Source organism: Sycon ciliatum, chromosome 8 (assembly GCF_964019385.1).
Source record: "Sycon ciliatum chromosome 8, ocSycCili1.1, whole genome shotgun sequence".
Classification (NCBI taxonomy): domain Eukaryota; kingdom Metazoa; phylum Porifera; class Calcarea; order Leucosolenida; family Sycettidae; genus Sycon; species Sycon ciliatum.
The window spans coordinates 6,130,002-6,156,745 of NC_088650.1; the positions used below are offsets into that span (position 1 = coordinate 6,130,002).

A 26,744-nucleotide genomic window follows, 5' to 3' on the forward strand; every position below is an offset into this window, starting at 1 on the left:
CGTCGCGGTAACGCTTCGAGTTGAGTGAGATGAGGGTCCGTAGTCTCAACCACCTCAAAGTGTTGTCTTTGCACCGCGTTTCTGTTTTGTTTCCTTAGCCTCTCTAGCCACACTTCTCACCTTCCCTTTCTATCTTTATTTTGCTTCTATCCTCTCAGTGTGCATTATTAGCTACCACCCTTGTGATGCCATTTATCCGTACCTTTCGTTGGTTCTAGTTGCTTGTATTCCATTTGAAGAGAATGCCCGAAATCCGGTTCTGGAATTTCCTGAATACTCATTGATGATGGTGCGTTGGTGGTGAAGAGTGCGAGATAATATTTGTAGCCTTGTTTTTTCATAAAGCCAGCATGCTATGGAACTGTTTACCGCCATCTCTCACTTTTATAACCTGTCTCCCCGAATTCAAACATTCCCTCCGGTAGCTTTTTCGCCAATGCACTCCGACTAGGGTTTATCGGGTTTATCGGGTGTTAGCGGCCGTCGTGAGTTCCCTTCGGGAACGGATACGATAATTTACTTACTTTACTCCGACTACACTGAACCGTGGCATTCCAACCCCTTGTCTTTCGCCATTGCCGTGCCTGCAGCCTGCTTCTTCTCTTTGTTTTCTTTCTTTGCACTCTTGTGCTCTTTCCAGACCGCAATGCGTCATGAAATTTCTTGCAGTTGGAGTCTCCTGGACATGCATGAAGCCACTGGGGAATCCTTTCGAGGAAAAAATACAATAAATACGATAAATAAAAGGGTTTTTCTGACGATGGGTGACTGGCATGGTAGGCATAATTATGCGGATAATGCCGGCAGAAAGATTGGCAGAATTCGGTACTTTTTCTGGTAAGTTTCATGCATGTACATGTATGTGGATAAAGAAATGAAGCACGAGGAATTACCCGCCATAAGGTGTGTATGGTTCTGCCAATTTCACTGCTTTTCGAGCAGAATATGCCACCTTTTCGAACATTATCCCCCACTGCCTAGTGACTGGCCCGAAACGTCAAGAATTTGTTCGACATCACTAATAAAAGAATTTTTGTCTAAAGAGTGAAGAGCAATTTAAAACTAAATAGAGCGGTTGTCAGTTGACAAACCCCCGTTTATTCACATGTACAATGCAGTTGCATGATGTCCACCACTTTCTGAACGAATAAATACGATACAAAAAAACATGATCGCCTAGGGTGCACTATTCGCAAGGTTGACTATACAGTGAATGTCCATGACGCACTCCAACTGGGCTACTAAACAGTCCATAGAATAACACAGAGATAATACAAAAAGACGTGTAATAGAGACATGTCTGGTTATGATTTTTTGATCAACTGAACAATCGACATGTTTAAAAAGTACACAAAATTAATAATTATATGGATATCACAGAGCAGAGTTGCTGTTGTCTCGTGTGTGTTGCATTATTAGATCTATCAATGTAACATTTGGCAGAGTGTATATTGCTGTTATTACACGTCCGACCAATCAGTAGGCTGGTGCCCGGTTTCTCTCTTCTCACCCAAAATCACGGACAATGATCGATCACGATGTGTCACATATCCACGGATGTACGCTTTCAAACTGCGCAAGGTTGACGGGCCCGTCTTCCCCCCAGATGAAACACATGAAACAAGATGAAACGAGATGAAACGAGATGAAACAAGATGAAACGCCAAGTACGGGCGCAGATGGGGCCGAGATGAAACGAAATGAAACAAAATGAAACAAAATGAAACAAGATGAAACAAGATGAAACAAGATGAAACCAAATGAAACTCGAAGTACGGGCGTAGATGGGCCGCGAATGAAACAAGATGAAACAAGATGAAACAATGTATGGGCGTAGATGGGGCGCACGCGACCATGTACCACGCGTGAACGAGCGAAAAGAACTGAATCCAATCATTGAAATAATTTTGTTTGCAGAGGCAATTCGCGCAAGGGAGGGATAGCAATTTGATGGCTTGCGAGTGACAGCACGAGCCGAATTTATTGCCCGTGGAAGTACCCACGATAGGAATACACTGTTGGGAACATGGTGGCGCCGCTGACGGTACCTATGTAAGTGGAATTACTTTATTGGAAGTACCCACGACGGGGAAAATAGTCTAGTATTGTCGGTGAATGGTGATGGTGGTGGTGGCGATGGCTACTTTCCTCTGCTCAGAGAGAACCCCTGCATGTCCTTCGTCGTGATGCGAAAGAGCAGTGGATGCAGGTAAAGGCCGTGTCAGAGAATTTCGCCTAGTGCTGTGGCCAGGGTGAAAATAAATTAGGGCTGAAACGATCATTCAATAACTCCAAGCGATCAACCAATCTCTTTAGCGATGAATATCATTGTAACATAGAAAAATGTGGGCACAAGTTATGCAATCGAGTCCTCCAACTAAACCAGATTTCGAATAGTCAGACGTGCACAAGGCTAGCACAAAACTGACAAGGAGTATGAGTACTGAGACATTGAGATCAATTATAATTGTTGGTTCATAATAATAGATTCTTTCCGGCTGTAGTCGTGCACCTCGAACACAAGACTATGAAGAAATTCCATGATGCCTTTGCTACATTAGCTGTGGCCACCAGTCAAACACTCTAAATATACCCAGGCTACCGCTTAACATTTCAGACAATTGTGTCGACACCTGTAGACATCTGACTGGTCTAAAGCCTAGTTCACATTCGACGTAACACTGACGGTACAGGACGTAAGGGCCTGTCGGGACGGCTGGGGTGAGCTGTAAAATCTTTTACGATTCGTACGACACGACATGCTGCAGTCGTTGCGATGTTCTCCAGCGAACGGCGCGAGTCATAAGTATAGAATCAGACATGGATGTCAGGGCAGTATCGTTGATTCAGGCCCGAGAGCGGCCCAAGGCCGAAGGCCGCGGGCCGCTCGAGGGCCGGAATCAACGATACCTGCCCTGACATCCATGTCTGATTGTATTTCACACTGCCACCCACGCAGGACAGCACAAGCGAAAGCCACAACGCTCTCCTCAGCAGAACGTGCAAGTGCAAGCGCACCCGCAGCATGCTAGCAGCGCAAACAAAGCCACTGTACTGCACTAATCTACATAAATCGAACTTGAAATACATCGACTAGAAACACCGAGTGCCTGCCTTCCCAAGTTCTCAAGTCCTTTATGGCATTCGTTGCACAACAATGGTAGAAACTCACAAGCTGAAGTTCCACGTCCGTGCGCTCTCGGGCAAGCCGTCGAGCGCACGGCTGAAGTTTCGTTCTGAAGTAGGCTCCGTGCGCTCTCGGGCAAGCCCTCGACCGCGCGCACGGTACGGCTGAAATTTCGTTCTGAAGTTTCGTTCTGAAGTAGGCTCCGTGCGCTCTCGGGCAAGCCCTCGACCGCGCGCACGGTACGGCTGAAATTTCGTTCTGAAGTTTCGTTCTGAAGTAACGTTAGTTTCAGCTCACAAAGTTTCAGGTCCTGAAGTTCCAGCTCCGTGCGCTCTCAGTTCCGAAGTTTCATGTCGACCAAGGTGAAGTTTCATCTTTTGTTGATTCAGGTCATCTCAAGGAAGGTGAAGTTTCATCTTTTGTTGATTCAGGTCATCTCAAGGAAGTTGAAGTTTCAGGTCCGTACTCTCTCCGGCTTTGTTGATTCAGGCCCTCGAGCAGCCCTCGACCGTCGACGAGAGAGAGTACGGAGCTGAAGCTCACAAGCTGAGTCCTCCACGTCCCCGACCACCACCCCTAGGAGTACCTTCCTTTTATACCTTCATCCCGTCGTGCTCAGTTTCACCTCCACACGCTCTCAGGACGTGCTGATTGGTCAAAGGCCTGAATGGCACGGCATGTACTAGTATGTCGAATATACCCATAGCCATGTGTGAATATACCCATGTGTGAATATACCCATGTGTGAATTCATTCATTCATGCCCTACCATGTGTGAATGAGTATATTCACACATGGTAGGAGGGCATGAATGATCACGTGATGGGGTGTACAGCGCGGTGCATGGTAGTACCGTAGTAGTAGACGTGGCTGGCAGGGCATGATCAGAGGTTCATGCCCAGCCTGTGACCGCTCTGATTGGGTCAAACCGTGGCAACGATCACGTGGCAAGTGTGAAGGCACAGTCCGTGACGGGGTGACTTTCGGACCTAATTTCTTGTTTTTCGGGACTTCTTTTCAATTATTTCTCCTTGAATGAAGCGAAATCAAATTCACAATACCAGTTTTTCATGGAGACAAAAAGTAGCCCTGAAAGTTGTGCCATTCGAATAGTAGCCCTAGGAAATGATAAAACAGTTCATCTGTCATTCTCCTAAACTATCCCCAAATACCATAAGTGACATGAGATCTTATCTTGCTAAAATTCAACTCAAGTCGTTTTAGCCATTCTGCGAGTTATCATGGGAAGCGCAGTGTTCGAAATCCTAAAAATTTCCTAGTACGAATCGGGAGTGGATGGCGCACGACGCCGCCTCCTGTTCTCACTCAAAATGCAGCCGTTTTGTACGCTTGCGTCTCCGTCTATGCCCGTCTACGGTATGAAAAGTTGAACTGATCCAACACTTCCCGTCGCTTCCCGATCCGTACGGTAGTATGGTTGCGTTCCCGTTCCTGGTGTTCACATTGGACGCCGTCAGACCGTCCTGTCGCTTCCCATCGATCCTTACGCCGCGTCCCGTCGAATTTGAACTATAAGTTTGTAGGCTTTATCAATATGAACTAGAGGAGTTCATGTTGTTGTTTCTAGAACGAAGAATCAGGCTTGTCGTCACCCTTTGGCTTGAAGCTCTTATCACCAACTTCCGCAACGAATCAATCGAAAAGATACCGTCTTGACTCCCGATCTCTTTCATAGCCACGCATCAATATTACTGCGCTTGAAAGTACACGATTGCACTCGTATCCACAATTGGATGGAGTGCAAGGGCTAGAATACTGCCACTGGTATGCATGCATAAAAATCGTTTGCATTCGCTTTGAACACTAACGATTATCGATTGCGCTCTTAAAACGATCGGGTTGCGAGTTATCTGTATACTTGTTTCAGCCCTAAATGCATTGCCCTCGTAGAGGACAGGGATGCGCAGTGATATGAGCAGGGATGTGAGTACTGATGTGCCTTTCGCCCTCATATTTTACAGAAAAGACGTCTGCCCCCAATAATAAAATTAATGTAGTAATGATAATGTGTTGCCCTTTCATCTTCTCAGGAGCCCTTGCCTCTTCTCCCCTGGACTGAATGGACTGGACGCTCTGTCCAGTAGTGTCCAGTAAATGATTTGTAGTGTAAGTTAGGGTGCACTCTCTCTTGAGGATTTGCCCACCTTGATGATTGTGCTCTTCGTGTTATTAGAAAATGTCTCTACCTGCCAGGATGGTATAAGAGCACGAACTGAATCACCTGTTGGTGCAGAAGGCTTGGAGGACTGCTTTTGAAACAGTTGTTCAAATTTCCTGCGCCTCTTCGTAGCCGTTGTCTGATTGCTGCATTCTGGGGAGACTGAAGTTAAGGTTAGTGAAGCTGCACAGTCCCCGTGGAAATGTTAATGCTGCAACTATTTACTGCTGACATGTATTTATGTATTTCAGGAATCTCCAGAGGGTGAAGGCTTGCTGCAAGCTCCGTCCCTTCAATGTCGTGATACATCCGGAGATCAGTCGTGTGCCTGTCCTGTGCTTTTATGAGCATGCTCCTTTGCACATGCCTTTGTCCTGTGCATGCGCGGGCGTGGGCGCGCGCGCGTGTGTGTGTGCGTGTGCGTGTGTGTACGCCAACGACACCGTCCGTGCACATGTGCATGGACGTGAGTTTGTGCGTTTGCCTTTGTTATATGCATACAGTATTATCAATTTATCATGCCTATACAAGCCTTGCCAGTGTCTCGATAGGAGAAGCAGATACATGATTACACCACTTGGGTTTTGACCTTCTTTGGCCGGGGCGAATGTCGAAGGAAAGACTCCCTCTGGGCCAAGGTGTTGGCGACAGTTGAGAGTTGTCCTCTATTTTGCAGCGGGGGACAGCATGGCATATTTGGTGCCGGAAAGAGTGCAGTTGCACTTTTCATGTTACTGTAAAATTTGCTAGGTCACTCCCTTGAAGCTGGAGACTGCTGATACTGCTGCTCAAACGGCTGCTGCTGTTACTCTCTGCTGCTACCATGGTCGTTGCTTTGTATCAAAGGCGAAAATTCTCAGATGAGCTTTGGGTCCGGGCACTAGAACCCTGCTGCTGCCTCTGCAGCAGTTGTAGAAAGTTTTATAATACCAGTGTCGATGGTGAACTTCTGCTCTTTTTTTATCCCAGACACTTTGTGCTCAAGAGACTGTTAGGTCTTTGTGGTGTTGTCGTTGCTGTTTGGTTATACTAGTTGGCGTCTGTTTGGAAATATATTGTGCTTTTCTGTATGTTCATGTGAACGTAGAAGCCCTCACCGAAACCAACACTACGTTGCTGTGTTGTTTTCTTCCAAGGTCGGGCACAGTAAAGGAGACGACTCTGTGAGTACATTCGCAGATGAACTTTGGGTTAATAGAATGCAGGTGCTGCTGCTCTTGTGCCGGGCTGTTGGTGTCAATGATGGGGTGGATCATGCTTTCTCTTTATATACCTTTTGTATATTTGTGTGTAAGTAGGAGCACATACCAACACGTAATCTTTCTAAAGCCTAGTTCTCTTTCGACGCAACGCTGACGGTACGGGACGTAAGGGCCTGTGCCGGCTGGGGTGAGCTGTAAAATCTTGTACAATTCGTACGACACGACATGCTCCAGTCTTTGCGATGTTCAACAGCGAATGGTGCGAGTCATAAGGCACAGTCCGTGACGGGGTGACCGTCCCGGCGTTTCCCGTCGATCCTTATGTCGCGTCCCGTTGCGCCCCGTCGAATGTGAACTGGGCTTCACAATGGCATGGAGACAGTTTCAATTGCAGTTTAATGTTACTGCACTGCACTGCAGGTATCAAGGCACTACCCAGAGGGAGGATGTTGGCCTTCTCCTGATGGGAAAATGTCTTCTTTCTCATGGCGTGGCCAGGACTGCACTGACCCTACCATCCACTCTACCTCTCCGGAAAGGGACTTGACAACCAGTCAAGATGGAAGTGCAGAGATATACCAGCGGTAAGTCACATGCTTAGGATATCCACTTGATGAAGGAAGGACAGGTGCTCAACTACTACACCAAAATGTGAGCATAAGGAGATGGGCTGATGGGTCATGGATGGGTGACAGGTCTTTGCCCGGTTGCTGGAGTATAACAACCTGGGTCTTTGATTGGTTTAGAAGCGGTCCGCTCTATTCGGGGTGCCATCCTCAATTAGACGGGCAGTGAAGATCTTGCAGGATCAATCGCACATGTAGAATATGGACATGTGGATGCGGGCAGCAGATCTGTAATTTCCAGTATCAAAGTTCAGTTGTATTTGCTTTTCTTTATTTTCTATTTGTGATGTTGTTCACTGCAGCTTCTAGCATTAACTGCCAATTTGCACTGACGCAGCAAGACTCCCAACAGTCAAGTATGTTTCATTGCATGCACTAGGATTACAGTAGAATGCCGATCATCCGAATGTCAACTGTCCAAACGGTCAATTATCCGAAATTCCTGTTTGCACTGAATTCAATTCAATAAGTCGACTTATACCGGTAAAATATGGTAACAGCGGGACTGCAGGGTGTGGTATTTCCATGATACAGTGGAAATTTTCACGATTTTTGGTGCAAACATAGCTCGGACGCTGCTCGATTGGATATACAATGCAGGTTCTTGGAACCACGGACACGACTCTTCGATTCAAGGATCACAACACTTCGGGATCTGAACGTTTTAGGTCCGGGAGCTGTTCGCGGTTTTGTCGCTTGTCACGGTTGTGGACTCATCGTTGTAGCATAAATGAGGCTGGACTATTCCAAGCGGAAAACTAAAATATTTCTTTCTCAAAGACCAATCACCGGCCCGGAGGAGCACACCTTCTCTAACTACATACCGGGTGCAGTACATGACACGTCCGTGTATTGACTAGTCTCTTGTACATTTAGATCTACCACACGACTCGCGTAGCGCTAGCACAGCAGTGCGGGTGTAGTCATGTACTACTACTACTACAGTACTGCCGGGCGCCGAAGAACGGACCGCCGATGAACGGCCAGGCTATGATTTCGCTATTTTTTAAGAACGGTCTAGGTAGAAACGTAATGTACAATATGAATATGATGTACACTCAGACGTATAACTCTGCATAAATGTACATGTAAGACTGTACCATCGAATATGAACGAAACTGCTGTGTTCGCCAAAAATAAGAACGGGCTAGGCTAGAACCCTGACCCCGTTCTTCGGTGCCCAGCAGTACTGTAGTGTAGTGTTCCGTATGTTTGTTGACTATGGCATGCACGCAGAAGCCAGCGGATGTAAAAAGTCCAACTCGGAAACGGCTAAAAACGGGGTATCCTCAAATTTTGCCGAGCTGAAAATCACAGGGTACGTAGGGCTTGTAACAGTGAGTCGAATGCTCTTGGTACGAAGAAGCTGCGACAGATGGTTCTCAAATCGAACGCGTTTCGAATATTGGCCATTTTGCACACAAATAGATGGTGTGGCTACCTGGCTGCACACTGTGACCTTATCACCTGGATCAGGTAGACTGCGTGCTCGCTTTCGCTCATTTTCGATTGGGCGTATCTGACGAACCATGGACCGCAGCCTCCTCGGAAAAGAACATTCGACTCAGCGCCCCAAACTCTATGGGTCCTGAAATTAAAAAAATTCAGCAGACTTCCCCTCTAATACGTAAGGCAGAACTTATTACAGTCCTTGATTAGAAGTTGACATATTCTTGTACGAATCCGGTGTCTTTTGTGAAAAATGTATGCAAGCCTTTTAAAAAGCATCTCCCACCAGGCATTCGATCGAATTTTTCATGGCGTGGAGATTTGTTACGGCGTGAACCGATGCTTGGCGTGTAGAATTTGCTTTTTGATGTGTTCTTTGGAAGATGCAGTCTTAAAAATGGTGTGGATGTCTTTGTTTCTGTCCTTCTGCTGTCCTCGTAGAAAGAATAATATAGACGTGCAGAAAATGTAGGAGAGCGATGACATCAGAAGGACACTCTCAGGTTCAGGGTACCTGTACTGCCCCAATAAAGTGGGTCAGATCCCAAAACGAGGTTGGCCGAAGCAAAAAAATAGAAGAGCCTGCCTTGAACTGAATATGAGGAAGAAGAAGAAGAAGACGAAGAAAGAGAAAGAGTAGTAATTTGTTTGTGTAAACTTTGTTTCCTCTGTCTAGGCTGCCATCGCATTATAGCAGCCAACAGTGTGTGTGTGTGTGTGTGTGTGTGTGTGTGTGTGTGTGTGTGTGTGTGTGTGTGTGTGTGTGTGCATATGTGTGTGTGTGTTTGCGTTTGTGTGCACACGCTTGTGTGTGTGTTTGCATGTGTGTATATTCTGCTAATCTTGACTTAAATTTCCACATCTGGGCATATTGTGTTCTGTATGTGAATTTATCTTCATTAACTTGTGCGCTACGTTCCTTTCTTCACGTTATGGCACTTTAGTATTGTTTTACTTGAACATCATACTCTCGCCCAACTTTGTTTCACTAACTAAGGTTTATTCTCCAAAGTATTTCTAATTGATTGTGTATGAGTTTCATACTACTGTCAGGGGCGTCGGAAGGTATTTTAGTGTGGTACGGTCAGCCATCTGAAGTACAAGTTACTCGTGGGGGAGTGGTGTCTGAGACGAAAATTTTGGAATTTTATACCCCAGATCAGTGTATTTTGTTGACTCACGGGTATCTGGGGCAAAAAGTGGTACGGTAAATACCGTAGTGACCGTACCGTGTGCGACGCCCCTGACTGTTGGAATCCACCAGCTGTGTTTCCTTGAGGGGCGTATCCTTACCTGGGATGTGTTTTCTCATTCCCGGCAGCAGAAAGAGCTCTACAATATGTATAATTTAAGAATAGAATTAGATGTACAGGAGAGTGCCAATTATCCCCACCCCTCGGGACGCGGGCTGTCTCCAGAGGGTTCAGATGAGAAGAATGTTCGGATAAGAGAGCAGTCACACATCTATCTAAATCATGCATATTCCAGCATGTTTTCATCATTTTCATTCTCTTCAGCAGTGCAACAGGAACTAGGTGCACTCGTGCTCCTCTAAATTAATGACACTATTATTACACATTTTGACTCAAACCTGTTGTAATACATCTTGTGAATCGCTTCAATGGTGCCCCGAGCGACGAAAATCAACAACTTGAAACTCATCTTCTACCCCTCAATTAAAATGCAAGAAATTATTTTGGATAATTAATCATTTGGATAGTTGACGTTAGGATAATCGGCACATTGTGTGTGATGGGGGGGGGGGGGGGGGGAGGGAGGAAGAGGAGGAGGCTGCGAGAGGCCGTGGTGGATGTCTACTTGTGCAGAGCCTGGAAATAGCCTCACTTTAGATGTATGCACATTCAAACGGTGGATTCTTCCCGCCATCCTTTTCCCCCTCTTTTTCCTTTTCCCGCCATTCTTTACCCCCTCTTTTTCAATTTCCCGCTCTTCTTTTCCCCCTCTTTTTCCCCCTTTTTCTCCCCTTTTCCCCCTTTTCTGCGAGAAGATTAGCCCCCTCCTTCCCGCCCAGTGGGTGGTCGATCCACTAGGTTAGCCACGGAGACTGCCCACTGCCACCCGCTCCAGCTCAAGTCGACGCTGCCCGTGCGCATTCGTAGCAGCCTCCAGGGTTCCTACCCAGACTGCATTATTCCCTTGTGGAACAGCCTACCAGCGACCATTCTACCAGCACGGCCGCAACCCAGACAGCTCCAATCATTCATGGAAAAATGCAACAAGTATCTGCTGCACCTGACCTGGCAAGCAGCCACCGACGCCCTATGAAACGGTTTAGACCAGTGCCTCACTAGCATCCCCCCCCCCCCCCTTACCACAATGTGACGTTATCTTTCACTCTGCTTCTCTCACGACCATCTACCCATTGTCCTTGTTTCTCACTATTATTCATTTCCCCTCTTCCTCCCCTCTTCATGGTTTTACTGCATTATGGCGCGCTTTGTCTGCGTAGACGCCGAGACCTTTGAGGTCGGCAGAGCAGCCTGGCCCCGCCACCACTTCTCGCACATATTCGGGAATATAGTGGACTTTCGTATAAAAAAAATAAATAAATAAAAAACTCGCCCAACCGATGTCAACCTCAGTGGCCTCACCCTCCGAATAATCAGCTCATCTCTCCAGTAGCTCCACCTCTCCTTCCATCATGATCAGACATCAACCATATCTCATTTTTTTAATTTAATTATTAGAGCAATACCCATAGCTTGTACAGTCATGGCTGCTAAAATCCAGAGGTCATGACTTCGTAACATGCATAATGTACATGTGCGCGGAGTGTTGCGGATTAACCGTCACTACTAGTATCTTGTTCGCCCCAGGATACCTGATATGGCTGATAAAGACTGATTCAGTGGCATATTCTGCTATTTGTACATAATATACTGTATCAGTGTGAGAAAAAATTTTGAAGAAGACGAGCCTGAGCATACAATACTGTATTGCCATGATTTCTACAATGATTTTCATTGAAAACACTATCTGCTTGACCTCAGAACCCTTTGCCATGCAGACCACCGGCACTCATCAGTAGGCCCCAGCGGCAAATGCTAGCACCCAAAGTAGCATAAAAGGGCCTTTTTGTGACTCCACACGATGCTAGCATAAACAGCAGTTTTTACCGGCATCCGGTACATTTTTGCCAATTTTGGCATTCTGGATGTGGAATTCGGTCTAGATTACACTATGAAACTAGTATTACGGTACTACCACATTGATAATTGCATGCACTACATTCAATTTGTTTGCATTACCTAGTTGTGACCAAGACCCACATTGCCATTGGTACTTCTTGGTATTTGCTCTTTTGTATTGCAAATATTTCCATAGCAACATGATGCCAACATCGCACCTTTAAAAACTCTTTTTACATACCTGCTTTGTGAGAATTCATAAATAGCACGGAACACCGTTTTCAACCCACATGTTTCACCATTACCATTAATAGGTAGCATAATTCGTGTTGTCTAGCATCCAAACTAGCATCTTTCTGAGTTGTCAGCTAGCATCCCAAAAAGCATCTTGGCAACATTTAGCTAGCATCTGCCGCTGGGGCCTAACTGTCTCTCCTCCTTCGTATCATGTAGTGTCACTCCTTTCATTTTTTTGGTGCGTTTTATGTCCCCATGACGTCGAGACCTCAGGTCGGCTGAGGGCAAAAAGCCTCACCATCACTATGCTCCCACTATGCAATTTTTTGTCTTTGCCTGTGAGCTGTGACATCCTTTCTGACCGATCACAGTATTCTCCCTGACTCGCAATTCGCGTACAGGAAGAACCACAGTACGGAGGACGCTCTTGTGCTAGCTGTCAATCGCTGGCTAAAAGCGAAGTATGAGCGCAAACTCACAGGTGTGATATTCGTGGATATGTCAAAGGCTTTCGACTGTGTCAAACACACCATCTTGGCACAGGAGCTATCCGACATTGGGGTCGGCGGTACTATCCAGCTATGGTTCACTAGTTACCTGAGTGAGCGGCTTCAACGTGTAGTTGTGGGCGGAAATTGCTCGGAATACGTCGCATGCAGTCGAGGGGTGCCGCAAGGATCCGTCCTCGGCCCCCTCCTGTTCACACTATACATCCGTAACCTTCGATGCTGCTTGCCCCAGCAGGTCACAAACCAGGAATTTGCAGACGACATTGCAATTGAAGCCTCGGGCAGTTGCGAACAAGTGTGCTCTTCTCTAAGCACAGCCATCACTGGCCTGTCGCAGTGGTTGGAGGACCGCGGACTAATGCTGAACCAAAACAAGAAAACGCAAGCTCTGTTGATTACCCCAAGAGGCCCAGCCCCTGACACAGATAACATACGAATTCGATGTGGGAATGTAGCCCTTGCAGTTGTGGAACAAGCGCAGTACCTGGGCGTAATGGTAGATGGGCAGCTCTCCTGGGCGCCTCACGTCAATCACACAATCCAGCAGGTGCGGAAGTCAGTAGGTGCGCTGTGGCGGAGCCGCCGAAGCCTCACCCTGGCGTCAAAGATCCTGTTTTACAGGTCGATGATCCAGGGTAGGTTGTCGTACGCTTCCAACGCCTTTTATCCGTCACTTCAAATTGGCAACATGGAGCCCCTCACACGTCTAACGAAGTGCGCTATCCGCGGCTTCTTCGGTCTGCCACCGTGGTCACGCACGAGCCCGATCTTTGAACAGCTCCGCCTCACCACCCTGGAGGACATGTTTAACATTAAGCTCCTCATCTTTGTCCGTCGTTGTCTGTTCTCCCGAGCTAGCTCCCTCTTCACCAGCTTCTCCACCGTTTCGATTGGTCTGCTGTTCTGTCGTTATGCTTGATTTTTTTTCCATTTTCAAGGAGCGTATCGCGTTTGTTTGATGTTGCTTGAATGAATGCCCTAAAAGTAATCAAACACTTCGTAATAGTCCTCAAGGACTGCAAGGACTTTGCATCAATCGTATACGATCGTCTAGCTATCATATTAAAATTATTTTTATTTTTATTTCATGAGAAATGTATTTATATCCCTGTGAAAATTATGTGAACTCCACGACACTCTTCCTCTACTAGGCTCTAGTATGATGTCAAATACAAGGGGATCCACAAACGCAGTGCCAGTGTATTAGTTGTAGTAGGAGGAGGATGTATTGTATGCCGATGACAAGAAAAAGCTTCTCAAGCTAATACATGTACTCGTATTCCATGAAGTAACCGCTTTGATGTCACAAACATGACACTGTGTCAGTGAAACTGCCTCGTGACAACAAATCATTGCATTTCCATCTAGGGGAAGATTGACTGACGGCAACGCTGTACAGATTGTTCAAATCATCTCATTTCAATTTAGTTGCAGTGAAATGAAACACTGTGGAGTACACTACATGTATGTTGGTGTGTCTGTGCGTCTTGAGTGTGCACAAACGATCTTATTCCTCGTATTACTAATAGATTATTGTCCCCACCGTCACCTGTTTACAAGTCTTTGAGTGGATGGATTTTCATTGAGCATCACATTCGTTGAGAACTTGGTAGTTGTACATGTAGTTGTGTGCTCCCATGCATCATTACGGTAATAAACGTATCCTTGTGCTATTTTGTTGCAGGTGTGCTGATCTTCAGAAGCTTGAGGAACTGAGTGCTGCTGAACATTTGCATGGCCATGAGCAATGGTGAAGCTTGCTATTGCAGTCTCAGCATGTGCTAGTATTATGCTGACTACTGCACTATGTTACCCTCTTACACTACTACATGTACATGTATGTAAACGTGCGTGCATCCGCCCACGTATGCATTCGTTTCGTATAATTATTTGTTATCCCTCTTGACTTTACGTGTAAATGGGTGGACGTTTGCATGGCTGTTGGAGTTGCGTGTGTATTGTGTCTCTACTCGTTTCTTGGTGTTTTCTTGGCGTTGTATAACTTTGTGTGTGTGTGTCTGTGTGTGCGCGCGCACAATAATTTGAAAACAAATAATTCATCCTTGGCTCTCCATTATTCTCTTTCGATTCTTGGTTTTTTTCTAGGTATTTTCTTGGCGTTGTGTGGGTGTGTGCATGGGTGTGGGCGTGCACAATAATTTGGCAACACTACATGATTGAGATTATTGTAATTTGCAGCGTCTGCGAAGAGACCACTTGATTTGAGGATGGTGTTTGTAGGGTTTTTCATGTAATGAAGTGGATGCCGTGGCGCCTCAATACTTATTATTTATCTTGAGAAGTGAATGATGTAAAGTATTAGAGGGAGAGGCCGTTTTATGGTTAATATTCACTGCTTACAGCAGATCCTATGTCTAATTTCGAACTCTGGATAGGGGATGCCTAATTGGCTGGACTTTATACAGGGAGTGTTGTCCACATAAAGACTCTTTATAGTTGATTTCAAAGTTTGGACTCCGTACAGTTGATTTTGGACCAATGGACACTATATAGGGGTGAAGCCAATTAGCTGGACTCTATACAGGGAGTGATGTCCATCTAAACTAAAAAGCTCACAGTTGATTCCAAGTTTGGACTCTGTACCGTGAATTTTGGACCAATGGACTCTATATAGGGGTTGGACATCATATAGGGGCTGGACGCTCTACTGAGTCCAACATATACATGTATGTATGAAGCTATTTTGTATATAGTATATGTTCCCATTCCGTTTTTGCTTTGGTGTAGCCCTGAGGTTGATTTGCTTATTTATTTCTACCCTTCCTCTCTCCGTACTTCTGTCCCCCCCCCCTCTCTCTCTCATTCCTTCTGTCGTCCACATGTATCAAAGGAGGCGAAATCGCCTGTTTGTGGTGCGACGTGAAATAAACTTCTACACCTACAGCTGTGATCATTGTAAAAAAATTAAAAAATTAAAGAAGCCGGATTATGCAGAGGGAAAGGGCAGGGGCGATGTGGTGGTAGAGAGATTCATAGAAAATGCGTTGACAGACCTTGAAGATAGCAGGCAGGAGGGAGATGGGCCTGTAATTAACAGCTTGGGAGCGTTGTCCTTTCTTAAATATAGGGACAACAATAGCAGATTTCCACGCAGATGGGAAGACTCCTGCACTATAAGACAAGTTGTAGAGCAAGCACAGGGGATAAGACAAGGAAGGCACCAGCAATTTGAGGACTTCATTTGGTATACCGTCTTTTCCAGGAGACTTGCAGCTCTTTACTGAGTCTTCAGACGTCTAAGTTGTTTGCGGACCACACCAGTTATTGTGAAGACGTCCAGAAGTGGAGCGCGCAGCTCAGGAGCTGGGTTCAGGGGCGGCATAACCCAGTTCGGATCATCGGCGTCGGGAAGGCCGGAGGAGACAAACTGTTTGTTGAGGGTGTTCGCAATGGACTTTTCCTCAGGCTGACGGTTGCCATCAGGATCAATCAAGCACTGGGTGGGGGCGCGAGAGACACTGTGACGCTGGGTGCGAATGAACTGATAGAGAGAAGGACGATTGGGTGATGAGATCGTTGCAGAGAGAGAGCTGATGTAAGAGCGGTAGGTTTTACGGGATAGGTATTTGACAAAGTTGCGTTGCACTCGGTAGGCCTACAGGCTGGCAGGTGTTTGAAATTTTCGGCTGACACTGAAGAGGTCTCGTTTACGTTTCACCGCAGATACGAGGACAGTCGACACCCAAGGTGGATTGGATGTCACAGACGATGTACGTGCGTATGGCCGACAAAAATGGGTGGAAAAATCAGCAAGGTGGTGCTGGAAGGTTTGTTTCAGGATGATTGAAAAATCGATCAACTGCGGCGTGAACAGTTAGGGAGTTGCCTGGGCGTAGAAATGACCAGCCACATGACCAGTCACAATGAGAGAGATCAGAATTAAGAGAGTCCCAGCAGTGGGAGAGGACATGACGGTAGCGGTAAGGGAAAGGTTTGGGTGGTGTCTGCTGCAGATGTCGGCCAGGTGATGGTGAGAGATCGAACCTACATGACACTATTCTTTGTTGCCATCTTCAATAGGTCCGTCAAATACAGTAGTAATAGGTTTTTCATTTTGACCCGACGAGACCATACGACGCTTCCAGATCACAGCACGAACAGTTCACCAGCCACACTCCACGAAAGCAACTAGTAGTACTCCTGACAAGTCTTGTTTCGTTCCAAAGAGATAATAACGGGGAACTCATCAGAGGAGAAGCAGTTGTTGAATGAAGGGGTTTAGCTGAATAATGCTATTTTATAGAAAAGATATTGGCCCACTGAGGTGTAAACACTCAACTAACTCACATATGTTGGTTGGTTTTTATTTCACTTCGCACATTCATATGTGATATATCAACACAAAAGGAATAGTGCAGAATGGAGGAGTTCTGAACCCTACCAGACACAACTATCACAAGTGCTTTAATCATTCACAATGCGAAGGAGAGGTACACAGGAATAGGTTGCGCTAGTTTACACGTCACAAATGGTACTGAGGTAGTGACAAAGATAGGTGAAAAGTAGACGCCAAGTGAAAGCCAACAAATCATCACGAACGTCTAACGTCACATCTGAAGAAAAGCCCACAGTTCTATGTCACACCCAGCAGCCTTCCTTTCACTATACCGCTGGCTGAATTTCAATTATCGAGGTTTGTGAAGTATTTGTCTTGTGCCGCTAGCAATCTTCAGATGTGACGTTAGACGTTCGTGATGATTTGTTGGCTTTCACTTGGCGTCTACTTTTCACCTATCTTTGTCACTACCTCAGTACCATTTGTGACGTGTAAACTAGCGCAACCTATTCCTGTGTACCTCTCCTTCTCATTGTGAATGATTTAGCCCTTGTGATAGTTGTGTCTGGTACGGTTCAGAACACCTCCATTCTGCACTATTCCTTTTGTGTTGATATATCACATAATTAAGTGAGCTAGTTGAGTGTTTACACCTCAGTGCGCCAATATATTTTCTATAAAATAGCATTATTCAGCTAAACCCCTTCATTCAACAACTGCTTCTCCTCTGATGAGTTCCCCGTTATTATCTCTTTGGAACGAAACAAGACTTGTCAGGAGTACTACTACTTACTTTCGTGGAGTGTGGCTTGTGGCTTGTGAACTGTTCGTGCTGTGATCTGGAAGCGTCGTATGGTCTCGTCGGGTCAAAATGAAAAACCTATTACTACTACATGACACTGTCAGATGATCCGAGGATCCAAGAGCACAAGTCGTGTTAATATCCGTTGCAAGCCTGGAGTCGTTGACGAAGAGAAGGTCTAAGCACGACTGGGTCCCTGCAGGTGCTGTGTGCGTTGGGGGTATTCACAAGCTGCTCTAGTCCGAAGCAGGTGAGGTGGTGGTAGAGCGCAGCTCCCGCAGGGCACGTTGAATCAGTTGGGCACCAGTGCTGGTGCTTACAGTTGAAGTCTCCAGTCAGTATGACATGACGTGGTACGAGGACATCGGGATAATGACCAGGGCATCCGTGAGCGTTTTGCAGAAGTGATTTATCTCTGCGCTTTTGGCAGAGGGCGGACGATAGTCACTACAGACAATAATAGGCGTTGGGGAGCCGGAACAAGGTTTGAGCTCCACCCACACTGTTTCACAGGTAGGGCGACTAAGGTCGTGGAGAAGTTGGATACAACTGAAACGATGATCACGAACGAGAGTAGTGACTCCACCATATCCCCTGGAGGCAGTACCAGACTTGTTTTCGTTAGGAGGTCGATCACGCCGAAAGGTGGTGTATCCGGAGATGCAAAGGGCGACACTTGGAGCTAACCAGGTTTCACTGAGGCAGATAATGTCGGGTCTGTGGATCTCAGCAATAGCCGACAATTCTGCTGATTTGTTGAGAACGGAACGGCACTTAATGGAGAACAAGTTTAGCTTTTCCTGGCATTGTGGGTACCTGTACATGTATGTGCATGTCTAGTGTACCACTGCAGGAATTGGAGGGCTTCCAATTTGTTTGACAAAGTATGAAGTTTCATAAACGTTTCCGAAGAACTCTCCAACTCCACTGAAGCGTTTTCTTCCCACTTGCAAACACCTCCGTTTTTTGTTTTTGTTTTGTTTTACAGAATGCACCTCCTACTGATAGACCATAACAAAGAGAGGAGAATAAGAAGACAAAAGAAAATATTGATCGAGACAACAAAGCCAAAGGAGAAAGACAGACAATGTACTAGTAGGGGCTCTCAGGGAGCCTGTGCCGGTGAGGCGGGACTAGCAACGCCGACCTAGGGTCTCGGCGTTAGCGCTATCCAGCGCACCATGGACGGGATAACGAAACACATGTAAATAGATGAGTGAGGGGGAGGGAGCTGATTGTGGATATATGGGGTGTTACAGCGAGTCTGTAGCCCAATACCAACGGATTTGTCGTACGTGCTGGTGCACCTTACCCTTGAACGACTGGAGGGACGCCAGGCGTGGCGGAGACTGCAGCACAGTTGGGAGCAAGTTGTTCCACTCGTCAATGATGCTGTAGGGGAAGCACTGAGCATCGCACGTAATCAGGAGAGGAAGCCGGGAGGACGTTCTGTAGCTGAGACTCGTGGCGCACCGAGTGGTCGGACCGAGTTTGAGGACATGTTGGTGGAGGAAGCTGTGGGGGACCAGCGACGTTAGTTGCGGTGGCCCTGCCAGACACATCAGTTTATACATAATTATAGCATTCCAGAACGTATCGCATTTCCGTGACGTAGGAACTGGTTGCAGGTTTTTGAGCTCTGGTCAAAGTCCCCCCTTGTTCTCCCCCAGCATGCCAGCCAGTCAGCCGAGCAGGCTGCCAGTAGCAGTTACAGGTGTGAAGTCGTCTTCTCTTCGCCAAACTCCTGAGAGGTTGAGCAGAAAGTCTCCCGCGGCGGATCGCTCGCCTCCTGACGGCCTGCGACAGCAAATTGACAACACCTGTTATAACGGGAGCCAGGCGGAACAGGACGACACTGCGTCAATGCGCAGCACGTTAAACGAGATATTGCGGGAGCAGAAGGATATGAGTATGAGAGTAAACAGCATCTTTCAAGAAATCTCCCTGAAGCTAGAAAGTGTAATGGCGGAAAATCGCTCTTTGAGAGAGAAGCTGACGAAGTTTGAAGTGAGAGTGGAGCAGACGACCTATCCGCTCCATTTCCTTACGTCCGACCACGTACTGACCGCAACCTCTGCACCGTCCGGTTTCGCGAAACCACAGTCGAGCGAACTCTCCGCCAGCTCAACCCCACCAAGGCCACTGGTCCAGATGGGATACCTGCCCGCGTCTTGAAAGCTTGCTCTGCAGAATTGGCACGGCCGCTTTCAAAACTATTTACATGCTGTCTTCGCTCCGGTATCCAGCCACAACAGTGGAAGGTTGCAAACGTGGTTCCAGTCCACAAGCGCAAGTCTAAATCGTCGCCATCAAACTATCGACCAGTGTCGTTACTGAGCATCCTCTCCAAGGTCATGGAGACCATAGTCAACAGGGCAATGAGCAACTTCATGGAGACGAATCACGTCCTGTCAGAACGGCAATTTGGATTCCGTCGCGGCCACAGTGCAGCAGACCTGCTGACTGCTCTCCACCACCAGTGGGTGCACACCGCCGGAGATAAAGGAGCTTCTCGAGTGCTGGCCATCGACATTGCTGGAGCATTTGACCGGGTGTCTCACACTGGTGTGTTGCACAAGGCTAGAGTGTATGGCATCTTGGGAGACCTGCATCGGTGGCTCCAAGACTACCTCTGCAACCGCACACTTCAAGTCCTCATCTCCGGCCAGACATCAGCCAGACGCCCAGTTAAGGCTGGGGTGCCACAGGGCAGTATCCTGGGCCCCACCTTATTCTTGGTCTACGTCAACGACCTTGAAGACCACCTCCCAATCGGATCCAACCTTGCCTCATTCGCCGATGACACAACCCTATACGCCGAAATTGCAACGCTCGCTGCTGTTCCTGACAACGCTAGAGTACTCCAGGCTGCTGTCGACCTAGTATCCAGTTGGGGCTCGGATTGGAAAGTGCAGTTCGAGCCAGCCAAATCTCAGGCCCTTACAATTTCCTACCATCGTCGGGACTGGCCAATACCCCCCATTGTCTTCAATGGAACTCCTGTCGAGGAGCAGCCCTCCATCAAGGTACTCGGCGTCACGTTTGACCATCAGCTAAAATTCAGCCAGCATATCCGAACTGTTGTAGTCCGAGCAACGCAGAGACTTGGAGCCTTGCGCAAGGCATTTCACTTGCTGACTATTCCTGCCCGGCTTCGAGCCTACAAAGCCTTTGTCCGGCCGGTTATGGAGTACTGCCCAATCGTCTGGATGGGGGCAGCTTCTTCCCACTTGAATCGGCTGGACTGGGTGCAGGAGCGAGCCATCAAGGCAATACATCCGCAATGCTGGCTTCCTAGCCTCATAATTCGCCGCACCATCGCTGCCCTCTGCCTCCTGTATAAAGCCCTTTGCGATAATTCTCCCGCTCTTCTCTCGAGAATGGCTCCACCCCCGACACACCAACCCAGGACCACACGCCTCACCCGCCAGGCTGTACGACTGTCCACCACGCATCCCCATCAGTTACAGAATGTTCTTCCTGCCAATTCTAGGAACAATGTGAGCCGAGCCTTTCCCCACTCCGTCATCCCAATTTGGAACCAGCTGCCCACCTCTATCATTCCCCACCCATTTCACCCAAAGAACATCCAAAAGTTCAAGACAGCAGCTTATCACCATCTCCTCAGAACGAACTGGCACTGGGCCACTCATAGCATACGCGAGTAAGAGGGTACATTGTCCTAGCCTGCTTGGACATACATGTAATCTCTCCTCACGGACAGTCTCCTCTTGAATTTAAAAGTCTAACAGCGTTCACATCAATACTCAACTTATTCTTTTGCTCACTGAGCAATACAATCTTTCCATTTTCTTTCTTCTGTTTTCTTTTCAATTTAATCCTCCCTACCCAATATCCCTTTGGTGCGTCCATGGAGCTATGAAGCCGAGACCTCTGGTCGGCGGAGCTTAATGGGCCCCACCACCACACTCCATCATTCACCCCAGTGTCTGGAGATATGTGGATTTTGTAGAAAAAAAAAAAAAAAAAAAAAAAAAAAAGATGGAGAGGACTTTCCGTACTCGAGATGATGACCCTGCGTACCGTACCAGGAGTGCGGTGCAAAGCAATGCACCACGTGGAAACGCGTGGCAGACAGCTGGGAGCCACAGTGCAACGCAGCTTGCCGAGGTCATAGCAGAGGAGGTAGAGAGGGTGAAGAGGTCGGAAAACCTTATTCTCAGGGGCATCCCCGAAGCGGACAATGAGGACAGCGTAGCACTGTCATCCAGATGTGAGCAGCTCCTCCAGATTAGTGCTGACCAAATACTCTCTGCAGAGCGCATTGGTTCCGCCAGCAAAGCCGTACAGGACAAGGCCAGGCCAGTGAGGCTACGCATGAAAAGCCACGAGGCCAAGCTGTCAGTGTACCGTAAACGTCTGGATTTGAAACTGAATGATCAAGATGTGTACGTGAACAACGACCTGACCAAGCAACAGCAGATTGCTAGACGACAGGCCCTGCCTAGGTATAAGGAACTCCGCCAAAAGGAGATCCGTTGCTTGCTACCGTATGGTGAGATTTTTGAACCCAGATGGCACCCCATACAGTGCAACTGAAATCGATGAGCTAGCAACACAATAGGTTTCATCAGGGTGTCCAAGTAATCACCAGCAACACTCCCTCTCAGCTACTTCACCTCATCTCCGAGCAACAGATGTCGTCGCTGACCCAGCACCTAACATTTTAAGAAATCCTTGTAACTATCCATCCAGTCAAACAGTGCCTGATTGTCCGTCTTCACCCATCAAGAGCTTAACCATCGCCCACATCAACATCTGTAGCCTAAGAAATAAAACTCATGAAATCCATTGCATAATGTACAAGTACAGAATCGATGTGCTAGCAATCAGTGAAACATGCTTGGACTCTACTGTGATGAATTGCGATCTTGCTATACCAGCCTACACTCTCTATCGCCGGGACCGAGCTGATCACAGAAAGGGTGGCGGCGTTGCCATGTATGTGCAGGAACAACTGAAATCCAGGCAACTTCAAGTAAACGACAGGCTAGAGACCATATTCGTTGGGTTGCACACCCATAGCCGAACGAATCCATTTCTATCCATCGGCTGCGTATACCGCGCTCCCGACAGCCATGTGGATTTCTGGGAGCAGCTCGACAATAGCGTGCAGATGGCCTCCGCAACATGTCCGGACATCCTCCTCCTCGGTGATTACAATGTCAACATGCTCTCTGTCCCACCTCACCCAAACGCCCGCTATGTACAAGGCCTCTGCGCTGACCACAGCTTACAAAACGTCATCATGTGACTACAGCCCACCAGAGTTCCTAGTCAGTCATGCCTAGACCTTGCACTCATACCGACAACAATGACAACGGCTGCTCCGTCTTCCTCTCCCATGTCTCTTCATAGTACATTTGTTCACAGCGTCGATGGCCTGTCCGACCACCATCTTATTGGCCTCTCTGTCCGTGTTAGTAGAGCCAACTTTGAACAGCCACACGAGCAATTCTCTCGAAGACGCCAACCTAGCCTGGCTCACCTTGACCGTAGGGTAACGCCTGCAGCTCTCAAACACATCCTTGACCCCTCAGATGTATCCGGCGGTTGTACTCTAAATGCAGCGGCAAGCCACTGGCAACAAAGTGTCATGACGGTACTGAATGATCTTGCACCATTCGTTACCCAGAAGCGCGCAGCTTACTCCAAACCCCGCCCCCAGCCCTGGGTCACCCCAGAGCTGAAACAGATGTTTCATCGACGAAGCTCAGCCCACCGCGCCTTAATAAAGCACCCCATGGATGACCGCCTCCGACAGCAGTATCGTGCAATACGTCGTCAAGGAACTTTACTAAACCGCAAACTGAAAAGTGTGTACTACAAAGAGAAGTTCAGTGCCGCTACAGGAAATCCTAGACTCCAATGGGCAGTGCTGAATCAACTAACTGGAAGGAGAAAATCCCACCCCACACCGAAAGCCTCCCTCTCATCTTTGTCAGATACCCTAGGCAATATCGTCCATGATGAACACCGCGCTGCTCTTACGACCCCAGACACTCCGGCGGACGACTGTTTAGACAACTGCCTTCTCGAGTTCCAACCCGTTACAACAGCAGCAGTAACGAAGATTCTCGAACGATTGAATACCACGAAAGCATCTGGATCAGACGGCATACCAGCTTACATTTTGAAACACCATGCCGCCGAGCTGGCCAATTCCTTAACTTCCATCTTCAACCAGTCACTGTCTAACGGAAAGGTACCGTCAGCCTACAAACTAGCGTCTGTGTGTCCAGTGTTTAAGAAAGGCGACCCCTACGACAGTTCCAACTATCGCCCAGTCTTGCTACTGCCCATTATCTCCAAAGTCTTGGAATCACTAGTGCTCCAGCAGCTTCACGACCATCTGGACATCACACCCGGAGAAATTCCAAATGAACAGTTTGCATACAGGCGGAACCACAGTACTGAGGACCTTTTAACACTTGCCATCAATAACTGGCAGAGAAGCATGGATACCGGAGACTATACGGCCGTACTGCTGCTCGATATGAGCAAAGCCTTTGACCGCGTCCACCACCAAACGCTAATAGATGACCTTCACAATCTGAAGATCCGTGGAAATGCTCTTGAGTGGTTCAAGTCGTATCTGTCTCACCGACAGCAACGCGTAGAAGTGAACGGAACCACAAGTGACTGTAGAACCTGCACTAGGGGCGTTCCCCAGGGTTCCGTCCTATGCCCTACCCTCTTCAGCATCTACACTCGACTTGTCCCCACTCTGCCATTGCGTTCCCAATGCCTTCTTTATGCAGACGACACCACCCTGTATGCCTCTGGAAAGTGTCCACGAATTCTCATGTCTTACTTAGAAGACGATTTTTCAGTGGTTAAGCAGCACCTCACAGATCGTGGCCTGCTCCTGACCTCCAGCAAGAGCCAAGTACTACTGATCCACAGCAGACGCTCACATCCCCCACCTAACCTGAGCATTGTCTGTGGTTCGACTGTTATTGCCCCGTCTGACGAAGTTAAGTATCTAGGACTGACTCTCGATTCAACTTTAAGTTTCAGTGCCCACGTTAACTCCCTCAGGGAAGACATCGGAAAGAAACTAGGTGCTTTTCGACGTGGAAGGAGGAACCTTGCTGTCCAGGCCAGAAGGCAGTTCTACTTGTCAGTAGTCCAGAGCAAGCTCGAGTACGCCAGCACTGCCTACGTCCACTGCCTCGCTGACAATGTGAGAGATCAGCTGCTGCGCATAAGTAAGAGAGCACTTAGATGCATATTTGAGCATGACACATTCACGCGGACATCATACTTGCTTGAGCGATACCACATAATTAGCTTAGACAAAAGATATCATACTAAGTCCATATTCTTCGTGTTCCGTTGCATCCACAATATCTGCAGTTCACTCCTCTCTGACATGTTCTCCCTTCGCCGTGACTGCGCTCACACAGACAGAGTAACCCGCGGCCAAGTCAATTATTCCCTTTCCTTACCCATTGTGCAAGCTCAAGCTGGATACAGATCTATTTCATTCCTTGGTGCTGACCGCTTTAATGCGCTTCCCGAATCCCTTCGCACAAATCATATCCCCAATTCATTTCGCCAGGAACTTAACAATTTCATTCATCTTGGGCACCCTGTAAGAAGACCTCAGGGTCTGTTGGGAATGCCCAAGTAAAATAATAAAATACAAATACAATACAAATAGCTGTGGGCGGCGACCAATCTCCTTGTTGCCAAACTCTTGAGGAGGACATCGGGGCCAAGAATGTGGAGGGCGCGTCTCTGCACTTGATCGAGAAGGAGAAGATGGCTTGGAGCTTCTCCCATCTATACCAATGGCGCATGCTCTAGGACTGGCCTCACAAAACCTCTGTAGACGGTTCGTTTACCAGCACCATCGAGTACGCGAGCAGCTTTGCGCAGGAAGCCCAAGCGAGAATTCGCCTTGAAGTTGAGTGCTGTGTTGTGGAGGTGGGTCTTGAAGGAGAGGCCCGAGTCAAATGTGATGCCGAGGAGTTTTACCTCTGATAGCTCAGACACAGTGTGATCGCCAAACGTGAGGTCCATGATAACATTAGGCCACCTGTGCCGCTGATGGGCTATAGTCATGAGCTGTGACTTTGTGGGCTCAAGCCTGATCCGCCACTTCTTGCCCCAGTCATGGAGCGCATCCAGGGTGCCTTGTAAGCTTTTCTTACTGTTTGGGAGCAGTTCCGGTGATCCAATACAGGTGTAGACCGTTGTATTTCCGGAACAGACTCTCATGCGGCACTAATACTGTTTATGAAGTGCTATTGGAATTGTGTGTTGCTCCCTATGTGGGAGCTTGCGCTATTCCTGCCGACTTGAATTTTCACTTGACTGACTCACGACTGCCATCCAGAGCACACGAGAAGTCCATCGAACCTTCCGCTCACACATTTCCTCAAGTATTACCGAAGTCGCACCAACCTCTTCTTCACATTGCTGTACCCGGCGCGCGCTTGCGAATTAGATGGTTTGGAGGCAACAGCGTTGTGAATGGCCAATGGTTCTCAGCGCTTGTTCAGTACCTCCATGAGCGACACTGACTCACGCTGCTCTCTGGTGTTCACGAGGTGTTTGTCGCCCTGGAAACGGAGCGTCTCTGTAAGTTTGTATCCCTGATGATATTCGTGCCTGGAGAGCACTATGTAATTGGTGCTCTTCAGGCACAATCTTCCTTAGCCTACTCAAGCTCAACTGATGAGGGGTGAATTCCCCGAAACACTGTGTATTGAGCAGGGGGTGGTGCTTTGTTGCAGGTTTGCCGAGTGGAAGGTTTTATGGACTTCTCGTGTGCTCTGGATGGCAGTCGTGAGTCAGTCAAGTGAGAATTCAAGTCGGCAGGAACAGCGCAAGCTCCCACGAAGGGAGCAACACACAATTCCCCAAGTATCGCCGAAGTCACACCAACCTCTTCTTCACAATGAAGCACTGTATTGAAAATCCATGATAATGTGATCCGAAAGATGATTGAAGAAAAATCCAAAGTCAAACGCAGGCAAATATTAGCAGTCACTACTATCAAAGCAGATCGATATTTGCAATAGCGCAACTTGGAAAGCCGGCTAAAATTCCGGACCATCCCTACTTGTAAAGTAGGTCGATAACACACAATGAAGTACTATTACTGACAGTATTTCGCCCGGTATCACCAGGGAGTG

General features: G+C 47.6%; 1 protein-coding gene across 3 annotated transcripts; it reads left to right on the plus strand.

Moving 5' to 3' along the window:
• The first annotated feature begins 1,591 nt into the window (after window positions 1-1,591).
• LOC135822989 (uncharacterized) lies at window positions 1,592-9,516 on the plus strand. 3 transcript variants are annotated; one of them, XR_010554585.1, is made up of 6 exons: window positions 1,592-2,052; window positions 5,322-5,479; window positions 6,394-6,469; window positions 6,929-7,092; window positions 7,437-7,490; window positions 9,025-9,516. XR_010554585.1 is itself a non-coding variant. In XM_065335825.1 (5 exons), the coding sequence occupies exons 1-5, from the start codon at window positions 2,027-2,029 to the stop codon at window positions 7,441-7,443; spliced, it is 324 nt and encodes a 107-aa protein (XP_065191897.1). In that variant the 5' UTR covers window positions 1,596-2,026; the 3' UTR covers window positions 7,444-7,490. The 3 variants fall into 3 exon arrangements, 2 of the variants coding, with proteins under 2 accessions (XP_065191897.1, XP_065191898.1); XM_065335825.1 differs by lacking the exons at window positions 5,322-5,479; window positions 9,025-9,516 and adding an exon at window positions 2,159-2,209 and having other exon boundaries at window positions 1,596-2,052; XM_065335826.1 differs by lacking the exon at window positions 9,025-9,516 and having other exon boundaries at window positions 1,603-2,209; window positions 5,439-5,479.
• Window positions 9,517-26,744: the final 17,228 nt, after the last annotated feature.

Excerpts from the sequence above, each read along its gene's own strand:
- LOC135822989 (XM_065335825.1), top strand. The coding sequence starts at position 2,027 with ATGGTGGCGCCGCTGACGGTACCTAT. Across the intron at positions 2,053-2,158 it reads GCGCCGCTGACGGTACCTAT|AGAGAACCCCTGCATGTCCT; the intron begins GTAAGTGGAATT and ends TCCTCTGCTCAG. Across the intron at positions 6,470-6,928 it reads ACAGTAAAGGAGACGACTCT|GTATCAAGGCACTACCCAGA; the intron begins GTGAGTACATTC and ends ACTGCACTGCAG.